This window comes from Indicator indicator, chromosome 1 (assembly GCF_027791375.1).
Source record: "Indicator indicator isolate 239-I01 chromosome 1, UM_Iind_1.1, whole genome shotgun sequence".
Taxonomy (NCBI): domain Eukaryota; kingdom Metazoa; phylum Chordata; class Aves; order Piciformes; family Indicatoridae; genus Indicator; species Indicator indicator.
This window is the reverse complement of record NC_072010.1, coordinates 58,239,592-58,258,192: the sequence shown is the minus strand read 5'-3', so window position 1 is coordinate 58,258,192 and position 18,601 is coordinate 58,239,592. Positions and strand designations below refer to the sequence as shown.

The following is an 18,601-nucleotide window of genomic DNA, read 5'->3' as shown; positions in this document are numbered from 1 at the left end:
GTGGAAGGGATCTTAAATATTTAAAAATAACAAGAATTGTATGTTTTGAACTTGTTAACAAGCTGACATTCCAGTATTTTACTCCCAGGACTGTCAGTGGCAAATATGATCTGCAGACTTTTGCTTTATACAAGGTCATGGATTAAACTAAGACCCATTTGTAATTTTTTATGCTGAACATTACCCTGGAAATTAAAACCCAAAAAGTTTCATTTATACAGTTTTGGAATATAATTTGTTTTGCTTTCAGTTTTGAAGTGACATTTTATTTTAATCAAAATAAGCAAGAAAGATTACAAAAACATTAGATAAAGTGAAAGCAAATAAAATGAACATGTGAAACATTTTGGATCAACTTCAAATGTGCATTTGTTTCTTATTTTACCAAAAATTTGAAAACTGCTGTTTTGTTTTGACTTAGACAGATATTTAATTTTTAATTCCTATTTTATTTTTTTTTTTGTTGACAACCAAATCAGCAAAGTCAGTATTCCCATGTTTCTAGTTATGGTTGGACTGGTTGTCAGGCTGTTTACTGGATTTTTGAAATGTGGTGATGATAGTTGTGGAAGTGCAGGAGGCAAAGAACAGGAACTGTGAGTTCACCTTAATGAAGTCTGTACCTTTTACAGATTATTGCTCCCAATAAGGAAAGGCAAGACACCTCTTCGGCCATCTTAGAAATTCAGTTTATGCCCTGTATTTTCACATGTGACCTTTCTATTTGTTTGCTCTCTGGATCCTATCTTGATGTCAAACAACTTCCACCATAAAGTCAGTGGAGTGCAAACCACCATCAGTGTTGTTTACATGGAGCATTTCTACGTTTCCTAAATTGGCAGCCTGAGTTAAGTATTTAAATACACATTAAGCATTCAAAAAGAGTTCTCTCAAAGGTGCTAGGCATCTGCAACTCCATCTTCTGTCAACAGGAGGTTCAGATGCTTATGTTTTTCCATAACACAAGCCTTTCCTTAAGATAGGAAATATTGGTGGTAGCCATCAGCAGGTGCTATCATTCAAATGCACTGTTATTTTTCCCAACTTCAGCTGCAGATGAATGAAGGGTGGAAGTCCACATGGACATGGATAATGTAGCTGTGAGGAGCTAACCATTTTGCCTCTGAAACAAGATCTGGTTTTGCAAACGTTGAAGCTTAACAGACAGTAAAGCAGAGTTTGGGCTCAAGAGCATTGATTACTATTCTTTAACTGTCACGCTGAGATCACTTAAAAGAACACTTGGGGTTTTTTTTGCTTGGTGCTTCAAGACATCATATATCACTAACTGTAGAAGTACAGTTTGCCAGATGGCATCACCAGGACCTATGCCTTTGGTGACAAAACCCTAAGAGATGTACTATTACTGTACTTATATCCTGAATGCTAGTCAGAGTCCAATAATGTAAAATGTTTGTCCTGTGTGCTAGAATTCTCTAATGCATGTGTCAAATGGATGATTCCTATTGCAAACCCCCAGTTTTTGGTGGCTTGCACCGTCCCACCAGGGTGTCCAAGTGATCTGGTACACCAGTCACAGGTAACAGGCTGCATTACAGGACTATGGGGCAAGAAGCACGCTGCTGCCAATACCCATCGGTGTCACCAGCACTTACTGGGAGGGGAGCCAAGAGAGGGAAAACAAATAAAAGAAAATAATAAGAAAATAACTTTCCCTTAGCAATTAGCATATGAGATTTGCTTCTCAACTCCTTCACCTAAAAAGCATTTTTTAGCAGCTGTCTTTAAATTGGGGAAAAAAAAAAAAAGATAGAGAAAGGGAACCACATATTTTAAGAAGCAATTGGTCATCACTGAGTACAGTATCGCCTCTCCCGTGCTCTGTGATGGGAGGAATCAGTGCACAGCCTCTACCTCAACTCCTCTTCAAAAACAGTCACACGCTTCATGAGATGTGGTTTTAAAAAGCAGCCTGTGGCTTTTCAGGCAAAATTTCAAGCCCCAATCTTATGGGTGCTAATAAACATAGAAGAGCTTGGTATGACTAAGTTTTTCAATAAATGACTTGAAATAAAACTCGAGTTATTTTTCTAAGTAAGTGCAGCAATATATTTAAATTGAAGAAGCTATGCATTATTTTGAGACATCAGCAGCCAGCCATACCAGTGAATCCCATTGAGGCACCTTCTCTTGACTGCCTGCGGAGCCCATCTTCATCTCGGAAATCGATGTAAACAAGGTCTATTGCTTGAAGGCCAAATGCCTTTGCTGTGACTACTATTTTTTGCCTGGCATATAAAATATCATGAGTTTCCTTACTGCTTGTTGCACCTACGAAAACAAGGAGAACAAACAAAAGCTGACAGGAGTGTTTTAAACCTTTGTTTAAAAAATATTGCCCTTGTTACAAAAGGGAAAATTCAAGATTTCATTCAATTAATTTAGAAAACAAAAGAGGGGTGCAAAGCTATATTGATAATATGCTACTCTTCTGAGACAAAGAAAAAAAAGAAAGAGCTGTTTTAACAAAAAAGCCCACAACAAACCCCAAACACAACAACAAACCAAAAAATATCTTAAAAAATATCTTTAAACACTAGCATATAAAATTTAGATTTTGATTCAATTCAAATCAAAATTTGTAAGCCCTGAAGTCAGTGGAAACTTTGGCTGGGAAGAACTGCTGACTTGGAACTAATATGAAGTGATTATTTAATTATATTATTTACTGCATATACAGTGAGAAGCATTACAGCAAGAGAAGGTTTACACAAATGGATAAGCTGGGTACAACTAAATGGTTAAAAAATTCACACTGAGAACAGAATTGCACTTTGCTTGGTTCTGATTCTCATGACAACTGATGTCCTAAGCTGAATATTTAAGCGTTAGTATTTGGATGAAATAAATGATGGCAGATGACTTCTGAGAAGAAGCAAAAGTATTCACGAAACTTCACATGCTCACAGGGCAACAGCTAAGCAACAAGCACATGTGAAGGCTCATGTGAAAAAAAAGAAAAAATTGTATGTTACCTTTCTTTAGGGTCAGTGCTTAGACACAGATTTCCAGTTTGTAAGGAATATTTTAGTAAAGTAATGCTAATATTTACATTAATGTACTTTCTTCTAATTTAAATGTTAATGGATCTGCACTTTTATCTTTAAACTGATTCAGGTTAATAAGAAGTTAAATGGCCTCTCATAAAAGAAATCGTGCAATACTTGTTTATTTTTAAGGAAGGCTAATAGTGCTTTCTCATGAATACGTGGCTGTATTGACCTGGGACATACATAAAGTAAATTTATGAATGCAGAATGTATCAGAGTGTTTGTGCAATGATGGCAAAAACCTAACTGTCATGAAAAGACACCAGAATTTTAGGACTGTAAAAGTGCTTCTCAAAAGAATGTGTATATTTCTTATGGATATCATATTTTAAAACAATTTTCATTACTCAACAGGTTTTGGGGTTTTTTTCCACTAATTTTCGGTGCTTTTGCTGCATGGCAAGGAGCACAAGAAAATGTTAGTGCTTTGTAAAACACAGGAGCCACATTTTAATTTGCCACAGATACATTCTGCATTGAAAAAAAAGAGGAGAAAAGTGAAAATGTAAAATACAGAATCAAGTGTTGTCATTAATTATTGCTGTTGGGAAACCAATGGGCCACAAATCACAACGGGTTTCTGCCGTGCAAGTGCCCTGGGTTAACACCGGTAGCAAACACACAGGTAACGTAACAACCTATGCTGGCACGGAAATCCTCTCCTCCAAAGACAACTGCGTCCAAATGAAGGCCAACCTGGGATCCTTTTCTTAGTGCCTCTTCACACACAGCCTTCAAATGAGAACAGAATATTAATTTCTGCAGAAATGATGGACGCAGAGTGATTACAGAGGCTATTACAGCGACTCAGTGTTACCAAAATCCTTCAGATAAAATTGCTCCTACTAAGCAAAGCCACTGTGCTTTAAAATGACTCAGCAAAAGAGAAAACATTATCTTTCCCTAAGCACCTATATGCTTAGACTGCATAAATACAGAACATCATAGCCGATTCCCTACCTTCTGGTTGACATAATGCCCTGAGTATTGCTGCGATCACTACCTCAGGTATCTATGTAATAATATGAAATAAAACATTTGCCAAACACTGCTTAAAAGCAAACAAAAAGTATTAAATTTGACTAGTTTGACATGTATTTACGTGAAAAATAGAAATAAAGATCAGAATCTCTTTTGCTAAATAAATAATGTGATTGGTTTAAAATGGTTGTAGATTCTGTATTGGATATAAGGATTCCTTACAAGATTTCCAGTTTAAAGTCTTGTGCTACATGTAATTAAACACTAGCTAAGGAAGTTATAAATGCAACAAGTACTGCAGGAAAGTATTAAAATAAAAGCAAGAAAAAAATTGCTATTCTGTGAAGAACTGCATTTCCGAAACACTACTGTTTTATATCCATGTTTGGATAATAGTAATATTTTTAAAGGCTAAGGTAAGTGGAGAGAAAGACAGGTATAATTACCAGCTTTACTAATGGATGTTCCATGGCAGCCGGTGGGACAAGAAATTGTTTTAAAGGGCAACTCTCCTGCCAACATCAGGCACTACAGGATTAAAAATTCCACTGCAAAATACTGTAGCTGAAGAAAATCTCAGGTGGTTTAAAATATGATTTAATTCTGTGCATGCACACCAGACACAAGTGTGTCTATTTGGTTACTGCTTTATTATGTTCCTAGATACATTAGAGTGTGTTGTAAGAGAAATGGCTGTATCAGATGAGGAGGTTGCCTGTGAGGCCTGCCGGTACTTCTGGAGGTATTTCTGATGTGTGCCTCCTCAGCTGGTCTGAAACTTTTCCCTTAGAGCTTGGGAGGGGAACACTGATTTCCAGGTGCATGCATGAAATCTTGTGTTTCATTATCATGCTGCCTTGCTTTTCTGAAAACCCTGGACTCGATGGTAAAGGTTGGGGAGTAGTTTATATTAAAATGCAGTTTAAAAAGAAGATCCCATCTACGATTATCTTACAAAAGAAGCATGTTCTTCAGACAGTTGCTGTTTTCAAAGTTAATTACACTTCTAACCTTATCATTAAACACCCCATCATACACACACAAAAATAATAATGTGAAATTTGGTTGTAATTATAAACTATTTTAAAGATGCCAGTTTAGCAATAGTGAAATGACAATTAATTCTTTTTTTCTAATTAAATGCTATGCACAAGTTGCCTTTAATAGCTACTAAATAGCCAAGTGTATTGCAACACTGTGAATATTCCAGACTTCTGGAGAAGCTTGTTTCTGCCCCAAGTATGTTAAGAATGGTACCTGTAAAACAGAGAGGCTTTGTTTTTAATCCTGGACTGTCTGAAACTGTTTTGTCACTGAAATATTTTCAATTTGGGAAGGCCTTTGCAATCCAAGCATGAGAGCTCAATGTACAAATGTTTTAGGGGATTTTTAATCTCTTTTCCTTGATGAAAGTAGGGGGAGACAGGGGAGTATTCCACTCATCCTAGTTTGCTGAGATGGCAAAATACGAACACTTCAAGACCTGCTTACCTTAAAATTGAGCAAGCCCACTGCAGTTTCCACAAAGGGGATAAAATTCATTGGTTCTGCAAGTGTTCGGCCTTTTAGGTGATGTAAGAATTTGTCTGAAAACTAAAACTAGACAATATGAGCTATCAGAAAGTTAAAAAAAAAATAGTCTACATCTATATATAATACATCAAATTTTCACCTGGCAGAAAAAACACCCCTCTCCACCCCAAAACTTACAATTAAAAAAAATTACAGCAGCTTTTATAGAAGGCCTGTGACCTGAAACTGCAGCATTCCCATACATTTCTAAGTTTAGAGGCTGGTTTGCCAGAAAAAAAAAAAAAAATCCAGGCTTAGCACCTCTCACCCTGGCTTAGTGAAATGCAAATCCACAGGCCCTGGAAAACAATGAAGTGCTGCTGTACCTGAGGTCCAGTTTTGTTTCAGGTCCAGCACTGCCATCACTGGAAGCGCTCTCCAGCCTTCTAAGTGGCATCCGTATTATTCATTACAGCACCGTTACCCTTTTGTTCAATAGGCTTTTCTTCATAATTTTTTAGCTTACCTAGGAAGGCCTTAAAAAGGAAGTTTAATTCTTTGAAGACCAAAGCTTGCCAATTTTTTCCATGAGACCAGTTCACAGCTAGCTCTGAGCTGCCAGTGGGGTAGCCCAAATTCCAAAATCTATCATCTGGAAACATACAAAAGCTCTTGCACAGATTTTTCCCCTTTCAAAAGGAAAAAAAAAAAAAAAAGGGGGGGGGGGGAACCCTCAGCCCTATATTGTAAATCTATTATGTCTGTCCAGATTGAGTAATTTGTGCAGAGATAAATATATCGCAGGTATGGTTAAAATATGTTAGTAAATAAAGATAAAAATAACACATGCATATATTTTAAATTTAAGGAATATTTGACTATTAATGGATATCAAAGGAAAGGGAATTTTAATCATCTCTCCATTCAGTCTCAGTTGGGTAAATCATATCTAAGAGATTTGCATAAATATAAACCATCAAAGACTTTTCATCTTCAAAGGGGGTTTCAAGACCCTATAAGCTTTGTACTGTAATCATCGCAGGTCACAACCCTGCAGGAATAAGGCTGCTATGGCAACATAAAAAACTAATGCTTAAGGCTTAGCATAATATTCTGACTAATAGAAAGGAAACTCATTTTAAAAGCTGGCAGCCTATTTACCAGAAGCTGGATTAGAGGTGTTATTTCCCCTTTTAGCTTCCCTCCACCACCCCTCCCCAAAAGAAGGAAAATCTAATCACCCAGATCTTGGAAAAAAAAAAAAAAAAGCTTTCCAGCAATTTGCAGTAACTTTACAATTAGGCCAAAATAAACCACAGATTTCTTCGATGAAGAATTCTGCCCTTCCCATCCTTGCTTTGCATCATCACTGTGGCCCTCTCAGTAACTTTTCTTTGGAGAAGAGAATTCCACCCAAAATGTGCAAGGAGTTAAAAATTAGTAATCAATGTAATTCACACATGCAAGCATACAGTATAGAAGGTACTATAGTGACATAAAGCAGTAAACTTCATCCAGGAAAATGGAGAAAATGAGGTAATACAATGGCATCAGCATCTATTCTTAAGACCCCAATATGATTTTTATTTTCTAAGGAGGAAAAACAAAAAAAAATAAGGTAAAAACTGCTACTGTGTTTACATTTTAGGTACAAGTTAAAGCAGCAGAGCTCTTCTTTTGTTTTGAAATATTTTAAAAGTCACACTCCTGGGATTTTCTGCTATCTTTTGTTTTGAAGATAAACAATAAAACAACAACGAAGAAAGCACATTTAATTAAATTGTCCCTCTTCCTCTCTCTTAAAAAAAATTTGCAATAAACACCAATACAAAAGGTAACGAGTGGAGAAGTTTCAATTAATTTATTTTTTCCTCAAAAGGAGACGATTAAATGTTTCCGGCCCAGTAAAGTGTTCATTTCAGGGAGAAAGGGGGGAAAAAAAAAGAAGGCGGAGAGAAAAAAAACCCACAAAGCCTGGGGAGGGGATGAAGTAGCAAGGCCTCAGCAATTCTTTCAATTCCAGTGCACACCCAATAGTGTGTCGGGAAGAATGCACACTGGTTGGGATTTGTGGGAGAATTGTCCCACCACAAAGGAGGGAGAGTTACGCTTGTTATAGTCCAATAAGCCATGCCAGTCAAACAAGTACCCACACTAGGGACAAAAGGAAAGCAAGAGATTCTCACACAAAAGAAAACAAGTAAGCCCATCTTTTAGTTGTGCATCAGCCTCCAGGTTTTCTGCTGCACATAAATAAAAATGAAGGAGGGGGGGAGATATGTGTGTGGGGAAATAAACAGCTTCTGGGAGGCTGAAAAATCATGCTGGAGTGAATTTTTGGGAGGATTGGGAAGAGAAAGCTGCAGTATTAAGCAAAGCATGCTCTTTGTGTGCAAAGGTTGGGCAAAGTGGAAGGGACACAAAAGGTGGACCATGAGGCAGAAGTTGTTGTGGTTTGGCCTGTTTTCCATGACAGAAATCAGAGTTAGTAAGAGGAAAGGTGGAAGGGGATGAGGGGACAAAGAGCATCTGCATCCCACATCCTTGCAAAACCTACTTGGTGGCAGCAAGGGTCCTGCCATTTTGGAATCATGAATATTCATTACTGACAAGTTACGTCTAACACTTACAGGGCTGTAAACCCTGAGAGGTATACTCGGGTTAATTTAATTAAATGTTGGTGGAAGGGGATGGTGTACCTTCTATCAAGAGCCTCAGAGGCCAAAGGGACAGTGCCACAGAACGGATGGGGCTTGTCACGTACCCAGCATATTTGCTCCATTGTACACTCATGCCTGATCTCAGTGGTTTGATCAAGGTTAGACGCTGAGATTAAAATAGATCCTAATACATCTGCCTGCCTTTCATCACAGCTTGCACTCATGCTAGTTGCTGGGCTAGCGGTTTTCAAAAATATAGAAGTGAATAATTAAGCATTATTCCTTTACTGGCATGTTACAGCAATAATGGTATATTCTAAACAAACATCCCCCTTTCTTGACAATTTAAACAATTATAGCATAATTAGGCCTATTTCAAAGTTTTCTTAAGTAATTTGACATGCCAACCATTTACATTTCAGGATTTTATTGGCTGAAAAGTCAGTCGTGAAATACAAACACACCTGTCAGCAATTAAAAAGGAAGAAATAGAGAACTGTTCAGGAAATAATATCTGTGCTAATTAAAAACACTAGTTAAAAGCTTCCTGTTTGTTCCTCCAGTTGCCCCAAGGAGTGACCTTCCCCCCAACTCATTTTTTCATATGTTGCTAACATGGTTTCCCCATCTCCTGCTTACAATGTATGCAGCTAAGGTTCATGGACAGAGACAGTCAGTTTGCTTGCTAGGAAAGTAAGAGAAGAGTCAGACACTTCTGTTTCTCTTTTTGAGAGCAAACTCTGGTTCTTTGTTGACCATGGGAGAAATAAATTTAGTTTTCTTTATAAAAGCAAAGTGTTCCGTGTATGCTTTTTATAAACATTTAAATGGATGCATTTTTCAACTATCTTAGCCAAGCAACAACACTATATGATGTTTACAACCTTCCTCATAACTCAGAGTTACTCATTTCTATGTGTGAACTTGGCCCAGCAGCTTCAGTTAAAAACTACGGTGTTGTTAGTACTTACCCATTTTATTTCTTCAACACTTTCAACCTTTGGCAGCATCATGCTTGAAGGAAGGGTCTTGGACTGCAAAAGCACCTCTAGATCTTCTTCTGCAAGACCACTGGACACGGAGTTTATCCTAACACACTTTTCAGCCTGGCCAAAGTCAAATTCATCAAGGGTTTTCACAATGGTCATTCTTGCTTCTCTCTACAATATATGTTTAGAGGCACAAGAAAAGAAAAAGAAAGCGTATTTTCTGTCGGCAGAAAAGGGCACAGAGCGAAAAAGCTGTTGAAACGACATGAGAAAAAAGCTAGCCAGCCAGCATATTGGTGTCCCTAGAATGTCTGTTATTCTTGGACTTTTATTGAAGCAGCCATTACCAGCACCTCACAATTTTACCTTCCTCGTTGCTTTATAATTAGTAAATGAAACGCTCAGGTTTTATGTCTAAGTATTTCTACACTACCACTTGTAGATAACAAGACTTTTGTGTCCACTAGTGCTGAACATGCCTATCAAACACAAATCTTTATACTGTCCACAACATGTTGCACTAACAGTCTGCACTCACAAAAATGGCATATTAAATTTGAATAAAATAATTAATTTTGCCTGCATGTCAGTTAGCACAGATGTACATATGCTTCTTTGATTTTGCTACATAAGTCTTCCTTTTCCCCAAGTATCTGAAGTTTATTAAAGCCTGTGGCAGAGTTCACAACTCGTATATGAAAACACCGCCAAAATAACTTGGAGATTTTTCCTGAACCGCATAAAAAGCTGTTCTCCTGCTGGCACAAAATGAAGTCTCCAAAGACATGTGCTTCCCATGGCTGATCGCTGCTTCTGTGAATGTAGATTTACAAATCTGTTTAATAGTTGATTTGCATGAAGAGTACTCGCATGCTTTTCTGAAATGAAACGTGTTTCTTGGCCCGGAGAAGAATAAGTGAGGGGAAGGAGGGTGCTGGGCTCCCTGCTTCCTGCCAACTGTGATTTCAACCCCAAATTCCTCCCTCTCACCAACTGCCCCTAACAAATTTGCATTGTCGAAATGCACACTTATCAAAAGTAATTTCATTTGTGAAGAGTTTTTATGAGGCTAATAAAATTTTAAGGCTCCTGACTCACAGAGGTTCAGGAATGACTTTAACAATATACAGTTGCTGAATGGAGATGCTTTTCAAGAAAATGGGTAAACTCAAGGGGAAAAAAGTGGAAACAAAAATTAATCAAAGATTAATATCCAGGCTAATACCAATCAGCAAGAGAGCACATGACAGTAGATTTAAACCAGACGGCTGCAGATCTCTGCCGGTGAGAGGAGCAGAGGCGGTTTCCCAATGTGGTCTGAGTTAAACAGTGTGAAGGAACAGTAGCTTACAGTTGTCAGGTCTGATCAGAACAGAGTTTCCCAGGCCAGTTTAAGACAGCTCTGCAGTGTACTGATTTACAGGGCTGGGACCCCTGATAATTAGGGTAAGTTTAGAGAAAAGTAAGTGATGGCCCTAACTGGTTAAAAGGAAGGAATAATGAAGCAGAAAGTTAATGAAATCTGAAGCAAACAGCCTTCAGCTTGGGGCTACTAGAAGGCTGGGAGCATATGCCCGTTAATCGGGCAGACGGGAACAGGGCGCACATGTACGCATCCCTGTGCCGCGATCGAGGGGCACGTTCAGAGGTAATCTCTGGAAAATACGACCCAAAATGTTCGAACTGCTGTGAATGGACTCTGACTGGGGCCATTAGGAAAGCCACACAAAGATGCATGCACTTCACTAAAAACATGTCCAGCTGGAAGACAGCTCCAGAGCACAGCCATCTGAAATGGTCCTGAATTAGGGAAACCAAACCATATGATGCCAATACTGGGTAATACAAATCCCCTACGTTTTCCTTCTCAGACCAGGGGTAATAGGTTTCTAGGGCTGGGCTAAAAGTTTCTGGATGTGATACAGAAGGGTAGCTTAAAAACACACTCCAAACCAATTTGTGCTTTTAATTAAAGTCAGATTATCACCGTTTCAGCACACACTGATCCAATTTGCAAAAGAAAGATCTCCCCAAATTATCCACTAAGGCAGCATCCAATTCCAACTCAAGGCACATCTCTAGCAAACTTACAGCCTAAATCGTTATGATTTTTTTCAGAGTACAATAATGAGCAGTAGACCATCTCATTAGCTATTTTTCTCCTCAGGCTGCAAACTCCCTTCCCAAAAAAGACAGATCGTGTCTTTCTAGGTATATTTCCATACAAAACACTTATTAACAGGCTGTTGCTGTTATCAATTTACATAAACTAAATGTGCAGCCCTCTGGTACGTATCCCAAAAATAACCAACAACTTCACTGAATTTATACCAACCAACAAACATGGGGAGGGGGTTGGTTTTTCCCCCATATTTTAATAGAAAATATGTTGCTATGTTAGTTAACACACCCATGCCATCTGTTGGGTTGAGAATTGATTCATTTTCTTAGAACCACTATGTTTTAGATCTGTCTGCCTAGATACCCCAGGAATGGAAATGTTTCTTTTCCATGACAAAATACTTCTAGTCACTAGAGTTTCCACATCAGGATTCAATTTACATTTTTAATTGTAGGACAAGCTGAGAGGACCTGGTTGCCAAAGGCAGAGCTCATGAAGAGGCTGACTGGGTGCCTACCCTTCCTATAATAGAGAAAATCCCATTGATGTTAGTGGGGTGTATCAGGTCCTCAGCCAGGCTTCCAATAAAACATTTCATGGGTAAATAAAACAATGTACTAAAACCTTTGACTAAATGTAATAAAAACATGGAGGAAAGGGGGAGAGCCCTTTCTGCCTTATTACACACAGAAACGTAGATGCTATGTTTATTGTAGGATCCACACAAAAGCTGAAATGTCAAGCTAGATAAACTACTTCAACATTGTGAAATCAGAGAGAAAAGTAGTCCTTGACACAATAATGACTTTATAGTCATAGATGCAAGAATAAATATGTTTTCCAAACACTATGTAAAGTTCCTGCCAAGGACAGTTAAACTAGAATCGTTAAGGAACAGTGAAAGAAATTATCTACCCTTTTCTTCACATGAGAATGACAATGTGGGATAATACTCTGTCATGAATGAATAGCTGATAAAGCAACAAATCTGATTGTTAAATAAACAATTCCATTCCCAGGTAGCTTGGGATGGTTGTATCCCCATTGAGTCCCACCTAGGTTGGGATCTTTATCAAACCAAACAAGAGATAAAGACAACAGAGACCTTCATGGTAAACAGTTATATTATTAAAATACATTAATTTTGCAACTCATGCTGGAAAACCCACTAGGAAAAAAATGCTTGTCAGGGTGGCTACTTTAGCATCCCTTCTGTTTGACTCTAAGGAGGACACAGGAAGATGTTCATTATCACACACAGCTACGCCAACTGGAGAAGATAAAGGTTTCAGTGACGCAACATCACTGACAAATCCGCTCTCACACAGTCACACAGACACTGAAATTAAAGATGAGAATACATGTATTGTCAGCTCGATTGGCACCCATTAAACCTAATAAGTAATCACCCTCACAAGTTCCTAGCTCTGAATTATCAAATCTGCAAAGAAAACAACATCCGTCCACTTTTACACTCCAGTGGAAGAGGTGGTCCCTCACGGCGGGGCTGCGCAGTCTCGCCATCTGGAGAATAAATCGAGTGTGAAGTACAGTATAGTTTGGGACCAAGCTCCGTGGCGGCAGCCCAGCAGTTAGTTCATTAGTCCCAAACTTGCGGGGATTAGTGCGGTATCAGCTCTACTGTCGGATGGGATCAGGCAGGCAGAGTGCAAGACTCAGGGAAAAGGGGTGGTGGCAAACAGGGTGTCCCTCAGGCTTATTTATAAAGCTACAGAGTATAGGTGCACTTAAATAGGTGCCTTTGGTAGCAGTGTTACCATATTGTCCTACCAATTGAATCCGTACCTTTTCCCTATACCTTCCCACCGCCCCCTCCCCCTGCGTTTTTTTTCCTCTGAGTTACATGTCAAGACATAAAAATTTCTGCTTCAAAACAGAAGGAATACCACTGAGCTGGAAGCTTGGGCACACACTCACCCTGGACACAGTGTTTATACAGCAGAAACAAAGCAAAGATGGTCAGATTAACATAATTTTGGAGACTGCAACAGCAGACAGACAAATTGCATTTTATTCTTTCTTTTCAAACTGGTACAATACCATACAAACCAGTTTCCCAGCACTGTTTTCCAGACCTGCCTGATTTTAGGGACAAAATCTCTGTTTGGCCTTTATCTTTCTTGCCTAGTCTTATCTGCTCTCCCTTCCTCCACACCCCACTCCCCCTCTTTTTTTTCCTCAATGTATCTTAATGTAAAGATAGTGGCTACACTCAAAGCTATATTTATGTATAGATTTCCCCCTGTTAACATCTTTTGGTAATACTGCTTCATATGGAAATGTAAGTATGCAATGTGCTAAAATGGCAGGCCAGAATCTATCATCCTCATTGCCATAATAAGTTTTCATGTTTCAATTGGCAGAGGAAAAATTAATTACTGTAATCACAATTCAAGTTATTTTTTGTGACAGGTCTGACACGGTAAAAACATACAATTACGTGTTAATGTTACTTCCCTGGAGTGGTTTGTTTACAGACTTGACATCACTGAATTTTTTGTCATTTGTATTAGTGCATGTTCTGTGATTGTGTCTCTTAAATAAGGTTTTGCAGGAGCACACATATATACCCACAGCACTTTTGGGGCAAATCTGAGTTTCTGCAGGAGGAAAGCCTGACATTTTTTACATGCTTAATTCTCTGTCACTGAAGTCATGCCATACAGAATGATACTTGATTTAGTTTCAAATGCGTAGATGAGATTGACAAAAGGGAAGACAAATTGCATTTGTTTGTGAGGAAACAAAGAGAACTGTAATTAGGGAGCAGAGTGTTTCTGAGAACAGGAGGTGCTTGGTGCACAAGACCTGCCTTCCAGCTTACACGCATCAGGTACTCGTGAGAATAAATATCTGAAATGGCAAATACCTATTTCTACTTAGTCTTGTTAGGCTGAAAAATGGATTGTACAACATGCATATATCATAAAGCCTTCAGGAAGTGGTTCTTAAATGATTTCTTATAGTTATATTTGAGCAGATACTCAGTTGAGGATTTGTAAAAAATTTAGGAAGTTTTAAAACATATTTTCTTTTGGTTGAACAAGGAACATGGCAAGCCCACCATGTAATCCTAAAGAAAAGAAGGGGCAGGCATGGGGAGGAAGAATAATAGAGTTTCCATCATGCAGTGTTTCTCCTCTGCAGTTCAGGAATACACACATTTTAGAGCATTGCAAGACTCTTGGTTTTTCCACTACTCATTCCTGAAACCTTCTTTCTTTCATAATTGTCTACTCAAGCCTTTTCTTTTTTTATACCAACCTTTTCACTTTTCTGAGAGATTCTTCATGACATAATGAGTCATCTAATTCTGTGCATCTCTAGCATCTGCTGCTTTTCTCTCTGCTCTGCTAATTGTCTTTACACGCACTACATGGTCTAGCAACACAAAAATGAAGCAAACTTTGGTGGTCAGCACTATGAACTGAGCTGCAATTTAATTATGCTCTGCTGAGGAATCTTAATTTCTTTGCCCATTTTCCTAGAATTTCATTTAAGGTCAAGGAACACATCAGTGCACCTATCAACAATATTTATCCTGTATTTTTAAAGGACAAGATCTCTAAAAGCTGTTCATTAATAGCTGGGAGCTGCTTGCTGCCATGTAAGCTTAGCAAGCCTCTCCCTGCCTCTACCAGTGTGGACAATGTGGATCTTGAAGATACTAGATGGGGTCTATCCAACAGTATCAGAGTTGGGCAATTTCTTTACTTGATTACTGGCCTGTCCTGGAATGCTGTAAAGGTGGGGAACCTCAAAACAAGAACCTGAGGTCCACCCAACCAGCAGTCCAGGACCCTTGTGAATCCCACTAAAAATTCAGTGGTGCTCAGCTATGTGAGCACTTCTGCTGAGCTGGGGGATATGTGGATGTACATGCTAGTGCAAGAGAAAGACATTTTTACAAGTTGTGTTTAAGATGCTTTCCCAGCTTGCATGCATCCCATGTAAGTTTACACAGAGGCCAGTAGGCTGCTGTAATGAATTGGCACATAGAAATATTCATGTAACGTGAGGACTGAGCGTAAATACCTCAGTAGCAAAAATAATACAGCATAGTGTGTGTGTGTGTGTGTATATACATAAACACAGAGATAGGCTTATACCTTAAGACTATGTGTACAGAAACATTTCAAAAGGTTTTGTAATGCTAGTCCTATATACAGCTTCGATAAAAGAAAATTTTGTTCCTGTACGTAGGCAGCTATTCTTCTGTCTGCCAACTTTTATAAACACTTACAAAAGAGATGTAAACAACCTTTCAATTAAGACAAATCAAGCTAACACTAATTTAAGCTGGCTGCAAGATCCAGCCTCTTTACTTTTTTTCCCTGGCTTTCTGAGGATGCTTTTGGTTTTGTGACAGATTAGCATCACAAATGAAAATGCTTTAGAAGCATTAGTGTTAATTAGTCTTCCTGGACAGTCCAAATGAGCTGCTGCATGATGAAATGAGAGCACACGTATCAATAAAAACAAAGGCTAGATGTTTCTTTCATCTGGCACATGAATGTAACCATATATTATGCTTATTTTCAATTTAAAATGTTCTAGTTTGAAGTATATTTACTTGGCACAAGGTAATAAGTTATTATGGAAAATGTATACATTTCAGTATCCATGTATTACTTTCATAAATGCATCTTTTTGTTAATGCTGATAATAAATTACATTGGTGTCCAGCAAAAATACATCTGCTTTCTCAAACTATCAATCCCCATTCAGTGGCTGATTTCAGGCATGGTGATTCTAAGTGAGATAGGGATCAAATGTTTTGAAGATTTGCAAATGGGTATCATCAGAAGTGTTGTTTAATTACTGCCTCATTTATTTAATAAATTACTTGGGGGAAAAAAATTAAAACCAAACGAGGTAAACATTAAACAATGTGGAATGTTGAAAGCAAACCACAGGCAAAAAAAAAAAAAGGTTCATCAGAAAGAAAACTACTGGCCAGAGAGCCAGCGCCTGCTCCAAGCAGCTCAGAAGCCCCTAGGAACGAAGAAGGCATTGTGAAAAATCAGATCAGTCGTGCCATGGCTTCCTTCATCCTTACTCATTTCTGGAAGGAACTTTTCCCATTTCACCTGCAGTCCCAATAAAACTTGGTGTTTCAAAGAGAAAACTTGAAACAACTGTGCATGTTTGTCAATATTGTAAAGAACACTGATGAACCACAGCTCTCATCACAGTTTTCATGAAGTACTTTATCTGTCTTGATAAATTAGGAAATTAATATTCTGTAATGCGAGCAAAACCCCACAGAACTCTCTAAGCCTAAGTGTTTACAGATCCTGTCCACAGTAAAATAATGGTTGTGCAAAAAAGCTCTCCTATCTTCATTTTTAATTTATATTTTAAAGCTAAGTGGTGTCACCCTGTAGATGCATGTGTTTACATGCAACAAGTTTAGCATGGGATTTTTGACACTAACCAGTCACTTAAGTGTCTTACACTGAGCAAAGCACACCAAGAAGTTCTCCCATCAGGTGGATTCTTGCACCATCTAGAAAAGAACTTCCTAAATATTTTAATCTCATAGGCATTTTTTTAAAAGCACAGATTATGTCATGCAGTGCTGCAAGCCCTTCAGAAATCATGCCATTAATATCAATTTCTGTTTATAGTCCCTCTGAGAAAATCTATACCATCAGATAACTTAGCTCTCAGCTTCACCTGAAGGTCTTTGTCTCCAACTGCCCACAAGCCACAACTTCTCATTTACATCCAGGCTCTCCTTTGGGAGAGTGAATCATCTATTTCCTCCAAACCAAAACACAGGCATGGTTTTAGAGAAGGATCTCTCCAGGCATCACATCCAAATAGCAGCAGGGCCAGGACTGCACCAAATTCATCTGCCTCCACACTGCTGAGTCCTGTGATGGTGCTCCAGCAAGATACAAACTTCAAGCACTCACAAATGCCATTTTGCTGTGTGCCAGGGCATGCACACATAGCCTTAGCTAAAGGTTAACCTCCCCCACGTTGATGTGACACACTTCTCATATTTCAGCTGCTGGAACTGAATAAAAGACACCCAGAAAACCAGTCACACTGTAGGTTCACCAAAGCACCACTCTGTGTCATAGGGAGCCCCAGAACCATGTGCTATGTGTCTGTCACTGCAGTCAGTCCGGTCTAGAGGTTTGCCTGTATGCAATGTGGACATCAGCCTCTCTGCCCCTCTAGAAGAGGGCACCAGGGATATCTCCTTGGATCAGATGCATTTAGCATTGCAGGAGTAGTCCCATAACTTTGGTAATTACTTCCATGGGTGAGCATGAGTATAGTTCTAGATGTTTTCAAGTTTAGAAGCTTGAAAGAAGTAGATGCCAAGGGCAGTGAACAGATAGTTCTCCATAGGGATGTTCACACAGGAAACTTTGATCTAACAAGTTTCACACTAAATTGACTGAATTCTTGCCTTCCTGCAAAGCAAACTTGTTTTATACATGTATTTCTCAGCCAGTGCTTGCCTTAACAAAGACCCACCTGACTATGCTGAATTTTGCTAGAAATTATTCTTCTTTCTTTACCAGAAAGGCTTCTGATAGAGATGCCACTTGGACAGATGACTGGGGTGAGGAATCCAAACATCCCACTCCACCCCAAATGCAGGTTTTAGCACCTCATGTAGGCAGCATTTTCAGAGATGCTCCTAATGACGTGATGAAGCCCAGTAGTGATAGCTGTTCACTCTTGGCAAAGTCCTTGAAAGACAAGCAGCAGTATAAAAGCAACTGCAATCTCTTCTTTCCACCCCCATGCCCCCAAAGTGGGGGAGGGAAAAAAGCACCAGAACACCATGTCCCACATGTCCCCGCATCAACAGTGACTAGCTGAGGCAGAGATTGAGCCCTCATATAAAATATTAACTCCATGACTAATCTATTCATGGCAAGGAGTAAGGACCTTTTAGAAATTACTTCACTTGTTTTCTGTAGTCTAAACCAAACCTCACAATATGAATTTTCCTTGTCAAGACCTATGATCACTGTTAAAGGAACAGAGGCTTTTCTCCAGTTTGAAAGTGGGACCTGAGAAGGTGGTGCTTTTCTAGGTTAAATATCCCCTCTGCCTGTTCTATGGATTTGGTACAAAACTAATACGTGTTTTGTACTGTTACAATGCAATACACATCTTTAAAGACATGTAGAGACAAGAAATCTTAACTGTTTACTTTTGTTCTTTAAAACTGTTTTAAGTTCCTCAATTAGATATTCCTGATTGCAGTGGAAAAAA

General features: G+C 38.7%; 1 protein-coding gene across 1 annotated transcript in view; it reads right to left on the bottom strand.

The window, feature by feature from the left end:
• CLYBL (citramalyl-CoA lyase) overlaps positions 1 to 18,601 on the bottom strand; it is a 141,060-nt gene that overhangs the window by 18,391 nt on the left and 104,068 nt on the right. The window contains exons 3-6 of the mRNA XM_054380829.1: positions 9,196 to 9,384; positions 5,544 to 5,645; positions 3,710 to 3,803; positions 2,125 to 2,292 (exon numbers count right to left, since the gene is read on the bottom strand). Coding sequence (XP_054236804.1) covers positions 2,125 to 2,292; positions 3,710 to 3,803; positions 5,544 to 5,645; positions 9,196 to 9,384 — 553 coding nt within the window. The remainder of the gene's footprint in view (positions 1 to 2,124; positions 2,293 to 3,709; positions 3,804 to 5,543; positions 5,646 to 9,195; positions 9,385 to 18,601) is intronic.